Source organism: Lactuca virosa, chromosome 3 (genome assembly GCF_052849685.1).
Source record: "Lactuca virosa cultivar CGN04683 chromosome 3, Lactuca_virosa_CGN04683_v6, whole genome shotgun sequence".
Classification (NCBI taxonomy): domain Eukaryota; kingdom Viridiplantae; phylum Streptophyta; class Magnoliopsida; order Asterales; family Asteraceae; genus Lactuca; species Lactuca virosa.
This window is the reverse complement of record NC_136428.1, coordinates 141,963,357-141,971,352: the sequence shown is the minus strand read 5'-3', so window position 1 is coordinate 141,971,352 and position 7,996 is coordinate 141,963,357. Positions and strand designations below refer to the sequence as shown.

General features: G+C 32.3%; 1 protein-coding gene across 1 annotated transcript; it reads right to left on the bottom strand.

The window, feature by feature from the left end:
* Positions 1–5,701: 5,701 nt before the first annotated feature.
* Positions 5,702–7,284, bottom strand: LOC145166654 (expansin-A13-like). The gene is made up of 2 exons (XM_079085676.1): positions 6,643–7,284; positions 5,702–6,122 (listed from the first exon to the last, which is right to left on the bottom strand). Exons 1-2 carry the CDS (start codon positions 7,131–7,133, stop codon positions 5,813–5,815), a joined length of 801 nt encoding a protein of 266 aa, XP_078941802.1. The 5' UTR covers positions 7,134–7,284; the 3' UTR covers positions 5,702–5,812.
* Between the last annotated feature and the right edge of the window lie 712 nt (positions 7,285–7,996).

Genomic DNA, 7,996 nt, shown 5'->3' with positions numbered 1-7,996 from the left:
GTACGTTGCGCATACTCGTATGGGGTCCAAATTCTGGATGGTAAGTAGGCCATGCGTACGAGCTAGGTACGTTGGGTGTACTCAACCTGAAGCTGACTTGTTAGCTTTGACTTCTGTTGACCGTTGACTTTTTGACCAAATTTGACCTTGGGTCAAACTTGAGGGTTTTGGGCTATTAAATAAGATTTTATTTGGTTCTGGTATTAGTGGATTTGCGGGTGCAAGCAATGCAGAAAAGGGATCTTGTCGTAGTGTTTCAGTGTTCTTCGATTCAGGTGAGTCTTCTCTCGGTGCTCGTGAGTCGAAGGCACCAATGTCGGCTCACTAGGTTATGTATGTAAGATGCTAGCTGTCTTTGTGACTCTTGCATGTTTGTGTGAGCCTGTGTGGTAGATTAGTTGTATCTGTGATGACCAGCTGGGTCTAGCTGTTATTATTGAGTTATGTTATTTATATACGACTGAGACTGCTGATAGTCTCCAAGGTTGCTGATAACCCAACGGGAGTGCTGTTAGCCCATTGAGACTGCTGATAGTCTCCAAGGTTGTTGATAACCCACCGGGCGTGCTGTTAACCCACTGGGACTGCTAATAGTCCCCAGGGTTGCTGATAACCCATAGTTATTTATTTGTGATGTGATGTGTGTAGTATTTTGGGGAACTCACTAAGATTTGTGCTTACGATTTGTGGTTTACATGTTTTAGGTTTTTGTTATATTAAAGGATGGGCACGAATCGATTGCGTCGCATCAATGGGGGAGTTGTGTACTTGATAAATTTTAATGATACTCTGATAAATTTTTTAAGATCTTATAGTTATGATTTGAATAAACACTTCAAGTTTTAATTGAGAAATTTGGGTTGAAATTTGGGGCGTTACATTTTGTCTTCTTGTAGGCGCAGGGTGCCTAGATAAGGGCGTGAAGCACCTGTTGACCAGAATGTTGACTTTTGGACTTTGACAGTTGACTTTTTGACCAGTTTGACTTTTGGTCCAACTTGGGTGAATTGAGTATTTGGCTAAAAAACTGGTCTCGGTTTGATATTAGGTAGCTCGTGTTAGTTGTTCTGTTGCTGAGATTGATGTTGAGCTTCTGTTGTTTAGCTCAGGTGAGTTTTCTCACTATATTTTATATTACAGTATGTATCCTATGTAGGATAGGATGTGTTTATCATGAGATATGTTATTTGGCAGGTAGACTTGTTAGTTAGTTGCCCGTGTGTGGGATTGTCTGTGTATATATGTGATGTATGCATGTCAACATATTATGTGTTGAGTTGAGGGTGGTCCAACTATGTGTTGTAGGCCAAGATATTCGGGGTGGGGGCGGTCCCCCTCCCCCTCCCTGCGCAAACATTGAGATACCTCCGGATCATGGAACAGGAGAGACAATCCATAACCTCTAATCTATTGAATTGCTATTACTTTTTTTATCCATAAAATTGTGTTTTACTTTACTTCAACAATCAAACCAGCTATAGTTATGATTTTATTGTTAAATATTCGATAATTTCTAGCTTTCCACAAGAGCCATCAGGGTAGCTAAGAAAATAGCATGGATACATTTCTCAACTTTTGACTGTTTATTATAATTCTTTGGATCGATAAGCATCTCTTCCACAATTTTTATTGTTACAGTTTCTACACCACACCACGAGGCCACACGGTTCCATATTTGTTGGGCAAAAGAACAAGTAATAAGTGAATCATGTGTAGTTTCTTCAGCAACACCACATAATACACACTGATATGAAGAAACTAAGGGTCACCTTAGTTGGAATTTTATTCAACGTGTATAGCCATCCGAATGATATATTTTTTACTCAATTAATTTCTGCAAAGAACTAACCTTGAAAGCACATGAATCATCTCCAAGCCATTTCCATTGGTCATTATGATCTGAAAGATTGATTTGACTTTATCTATTGCATGCAATTGTGCATTTGTATAAGTTAATCAGCTTCATTGGGCTCTCGTTTCCAACACCAACACCAATAGATATTCACGTTAATAATTTCATATCTTTCTTCCAAGGAACATAATTTCTCAACTTCTAGATCAAATAACAGTGGATATTTATCACAAAGAGGCTTTGCACCAACCAATTGGTCAAGCCAAAAACATAGCTTATCATCCCAACCCAAAACACATTTAAACATGCGTGCTAAATCAATATTTAAATCCATGAATTAAGAAACAAATTTAACAATTTGTTTCTAGGAGCCAACAATCTCTAATTTTATTGGAAAGAATTTCCATCTGTGGTTACTTTCATGAATAGCTAGTATTATTTTTTCCCACAAAGATGATGGATTTGATCATAGTCTCCACAACCACTTTCGCAATCAGCGAAAGATTTATGACTCTCAGACTGGCGACTCCAAGGCCACCATAAGACTTGGGGGATAAGACCTTATCCCAAGAAACCCAACATATTTTGGAATTTGAATCGGTTCCTCCCCATAAAAATCTCCTCCTGATTCTTTCTAGCAAGTAAATGACTCCCAATGGTGCTTTGGATATGGAGAAGTAGTAGTTCGAAAAACTACCAAGGACATAATTTATAAGGGTGATTCTCCCGCCAAATGATAGTGTTTTTGCCTTCCACATTGATAATCTACTTTGGAATTTATCTACCACCAGTTTCCAATTCTTGTGAAGAGACATATTAGCTCCCCTTGGGAGCCCAAGGTAGGAAAATGGGAAAGAAGCTGATTGACAGTTAAGGATAGAAGCCATTAAATCCACTTGAGTAGACTCCACATCAATACCAAAAACCCTACTTTTTGAGAAATTAACTTTTAACCCCGATGCTAAGTTGAAGCATCTAAGAATTCTCGCTAAGTTTTGACAATTTGAAGTGCTCCAATCCTCTACAAATAGAACATCGTCTGCATAAAAGAGATGTGAAAACCGAACCATTGCTAGGGGATTGATTCCCATGAAAAACACCAACATCGCAGTTTTCATCATGACTGCATTAGGCCCCCCATAACAATTATAAATAAGAAATGAGATAAAGGGTCTCCTTGCCTAACTCCTCTACTAACAGAAAATTCATTTGTAGTTGTTCCATTTACAAGGACGGAAGTTCTAGATGACGAGAGACAACCTCGAATCCAGGTTCTCCAAAAACGTGGAAAGCCCATTTAGTCCATAATAGAATCAATAAAGTCCCAACTCAAAGTATCGAAAGCTTTTTCAAAGTCGACTTTGAAAAGTAAAGCTTCCTTTTTCGATTTTTTCAGCCAAGCCAGTACCTTGTTAATAATAAGTGGCCCATCAATAATGTTTATACCGGCGATGAAAGTCGATTGAACATCTTCAATCACCGATCCAACCAATAATTTGAGTCGATTTGCAAGAACTTTTGAAATTACTTTATAAATGCATCACCAATGTTTCTACCGGCAATAGGTACAAAGCTGAATGAATACTGAAATAGAAAAATGAATATAAAAGAGATACAAATAAAAAAAACTAGATATAGAAAAAGTGTGAGAATTCGGATTGTTCAGTTTATAATCTCGCTTTCGCTGGATTAATAACGTTTGTGACTATTCACGAACCACTAATATGGTAGTTGAATAGTCATAGATTATTTTCTCGAGTTGTTTGTTAGCAATAAATGTTGGAACCGAGGCGATAATGACATAAAGTTTATTTGTCAAATAAATGCATCTTGTGAACACCTTGAGAATTCGTTTTGTAAGGAGCGTAGCAGATAGATGAAGTGTGTTTAGTGAAATATGTGGTCATTTTAAGATAAAAGTTAAAAACATGGTTGTGTCGGCATGTCGGTGTAGTTTACTTCAAGATATTGTCATCTTAAAAGTTGTTTGATATGCTTTCTGTTGGGTCTGACAAGAAGTTGAATATGACTCGGTCAAATTTGGATTGTTTGATATCATACTTAGAATCCTCTGATTCGGTCATGACTCCTCTTATACATCTCTTACTCATACATAGGGTTGTATCTACCTACTTCAGAACTTGTTTCAATCGAATCCAGCTCAATTAACAACAATCAAAGAATCCCTTAATGAAATAACTCCAAAAAAATATAAACAAACACAAAATAAAGTGCATTGATATTATCTAGAAAATATACAAACCTAAAGTTCTCTACATTATAAAAGAGGTAACTATTTTTACATAGTTCAAACATAGATTTTATCCTAAATCATATTAATTTGATGTCTAATGCATTAAATTCTTTATTATTGTTATTTTAATTCAAACTTTTAGACTTTCAACTTTATATATTTTATTTATCAATTTGAATATGTTATTAAATCTAAAGCATTATTGTTTTAATGTTGATTCTTTTGAATTTATCAATTTAATACACTTAATTTGTTAATTTAAAGATCTTAAATATAAAACATAAATTTGTAAATTTTATTTATCAATTTGAATATGTTATTAAATATAAAACATTATTGTTTTAATGCTAATTTTTTTGAATTTATCAATCTAATACACTTAATTTGTTAATTTAAAGATCTTAAATATAAAACATAAATGGAAATGTTAAAGAAGCTTAACAAATGTCCAAAATACTATTTTTAAAATAACTAAAATAATTTAAATATGTTGTTAGTTAAACCTAAGCAAAAATACCAAATTTAATAAAAAAAAGTATACAAAAATTATATTTATTAATAATAATTAGAAATTTTACAACATCAATTGAAATTAATTACCAATAATAAATTAATTATCAATAATAACAATAAAACAATAAAAAAATTAAAAATTACATTACCTATTCTTGAAAACAACCGCTAGTATTTGAAAAAAATAATTATGATTGAATTGAAAAATGACCAAATGAGTAATTTCTTATATTACCCTTAATAATCTTCCTATACTAATAAAAAAAGTTAGTTATTTTGTTACGTGTTATCTTATTAAGTCTCCTAATTAATGTCATGTCATTTATCAACCTATTGATTTTCCATTTCAAATTTTAAATTTTCATTCTAATTACATTAAATTAATAACATTATAATAAAAAATAAATTTAAATTAATACAAATTAAATTATAAGGTGATATAATTTCACATATTTTGAACCAACGATTATATTTTATATAACTAAAAAAACAACTCTTAATAAATAATAATTTATTTAAAAAAACTTTTAATAATTTTGAGTTTCTACTATGAAAATTTAATTAACACTAAATTGATAATTATATTCAATTGTATTGACATGCGAACCGTTTGACAGAGACCATTAAGATTATTATGAGCTTGCAATAAATGTACTTTTTATCATATGACCATTAAAATTATTATGAGCTTGCAATAAATATATTTCTTATATATGACCATTAAAATTATTATGAGCTTGCAATAAATGTATTTCTTATCATATGGTTCAAAATAATTACTAAGTTTATATCAACTTAGTATAAAAACTATTATTATATAATTAATAACAATAATATATTTAATTTAACAACATATATCTCCCAATATTCTAAGTATATAATTTGTATTCTTCACAAAGAATTATATAATAGGTAAAAAAAAAAATACAATTACATTGCCATTCACCTCAATTTTTGCTAACTTTGGTTTCTATGAGACATTGTTGGGTCCATAACACATGCATCATCTATAAAGTTAATTTTTGGCTTGACCTTGTCTCTTATAATCCTTTTGCAATGGCCAATATCAAGTTGTGTAGTGATTTAGACCCCAAAAAAAATCTCATAAACATTTCACACATTTAAGGTAAACAAAAAAAGTATGAATTTGAAATTAAATACATGACCTCAAAAAGTATAACTATTACCAGCTTTCAAGATTCAAACTGTTTGCCTTCAAAACTTTGTCCAAAATCCCAATCTTTTGGGGCAACATTGTAAGAAGTAAGAGTTAACCCATCACTAGTAGTGATTTCAAATGAGAGTGGTTGATTTTTCAGATCAGCATTTAAATGCCAATTTTGCCCCCAGTTTCTGTTCATAGGAAGCCATCCTGTTCTTGAACCCTTAATCTTTACAGCCATTAAATCCCCTGCACCACCAACATTGCTGATAAGAACAGATAAGAAAATCCCATTTCCATTAATGGTGAATCGCATTCCTCCTTCCTTTCTGCATTTGATCCTGTCGAGAAATGGAATGATTAGAGCCAAGAATGGAAATTTGAGTTTTTTGTAAACAGATCTTGTGTTTTTTAACCCTATTGAGAATCCATTGATTTTGCATTTGAAAAGTACTATCAACTTTTTCCCTTTTTTGTTTTTAAAGCGATCAATTATATGAGCACATGTAAAACAATAATTTTATGAATGTTGTTGATGGCAATTTGCGTAAAAGTCATGATTCAGGCACAGAATTTCAGCATCTAGTAAGCTGACAGTCTGAAGATAAGCTGTCATGTGGGTCCAATGAAGAAATTCATGTGTTGTCTAACTAAATTGATGCAATTTCATGATTTTTCACGCGACAATGGCGGATGGTGTTTACAAACCCTAAATTTATTGTACTAAATTCAATCGAAATTCGAAACAATGTATACGGAAGGAATCAGGAGCGTTTATATTCAAAAATCAAAATCGAGATACTCAATTTTCGCCCAAGTTGATGATTAAAAAAATACCCTAAAAAGTGAATGTATGTGTACCTGCGATACTGAATTGGCATGTTTGAAGCCTTCCAAATCGCAATCTTCTCAAAAATCTCAATTGGAAGAACAAAATGAGGATTCGGAGGGTTACACTTGCCGCCTCCATCCGCCGGAAATCCGTAATTCGGAGCACAAAAATTAGTTGCCGTGACAATAATCGACGTCCCCGGGATGCACCACCGGAGATCCTCCACACACCGGACTTCGTAACACGCGCCGCAGATCTGTCCTTTTTCGAACAACACGGTGCTCAATCCAGCAGTCGCTTTCCCATATCCGCCCCTCTCCAGATCACCATACCCGCACGCTCCACCGACAGCGTCACGGGGATCAGCTTCCGCGTAATACGTCGCCCTGGCGGATTTCCATTCCGGTAACGATGAGGATGACGATGATGGTGAGTCTGATGTTGGGGAGTTGTAATAGTGAGCAGTAACTGTGAGTAAGAAGCTAGAGAATGTTAGTATGAATGATGTCCATGAAAACATCTTCTAGAGAGAGAAAGTTAAGAAGAGAAATGGAGAAGGTGAAGTAAAAGGCAATGGCGAAGTTGAAGCTCTGGTGTGGGCTATCATGGTTCAAAGTGACGGCGAGGGAAGTGGGTGCTTTATGGAGTTGAACTTTGGTTTATTCTCTAAAGGTTGTATTAAATGGGATATTAATATTAAGTTATTAACAAAAGTAACTATATTTTAAATTATATATATATATATATATATATATATATATATATATATATATATATATATATATATATATATTAAAGAGCATGGAAAGTTTCAGAAACTTTTATGTTTTTAATTTTAACACTAAATTTTTATTTTTTCTAATTTTATCACTAAAATTTTAACAAACTTTTCTTTTTTATAATTTTACCATTTTATTTTTACTTCTTTATATTTTTGCCAATAAACTTTCACTTTTACTTCTTTAAAACTATTTTTCTTTATACTTTTATAATTTTACCACTTTATTTTTACTTTTTTATAATTTTGTCACTAAAGTTTCAACAAACTTTTTCTCTTTACAGTTTTGGTACTTTATTTTTACTAATTTTACCATTAAAGTTTCAACAAACTTTTTCTCTTTATAATTTTGACACTTTATTTTTACTTCTTTATATTTTTGCCACTAAACTTTCACTCGTGCGTTGCACGGGCCTTTTCCTAGTTAATATTAAAGAGAATAATAGATATATATTAAAAATAAAAATATATTAGAAATAAATCAAAAGTATTTTTTTATTGTAGTAATAGTTTATGTTTATATCTAGTTCTTTTTAGTTTATAATTTTCTTAGGTCATAAACATTTTGGTTTTAACTATTAACAAAACATATAATAGTCGAACGA

What these genes read in the sequence shown, in the direction of transcription:
- LOC145166654 (XM_079085676.1), bottom strand. Translation starts at nt 7,133, where the DNA reads ATGTTTTCATGGACATCATTCATACTAACATTCTCTAGCTTCTTACTC. An exon ending in ATGCCAATTCAGTATCGCAG is followed by an intron (nt 6,123 to 6,642) that starts GTACACATACAT and finishes ATTTCTCGACAG; the next exon opens with GATCAAATGCAGAAAGGAAG.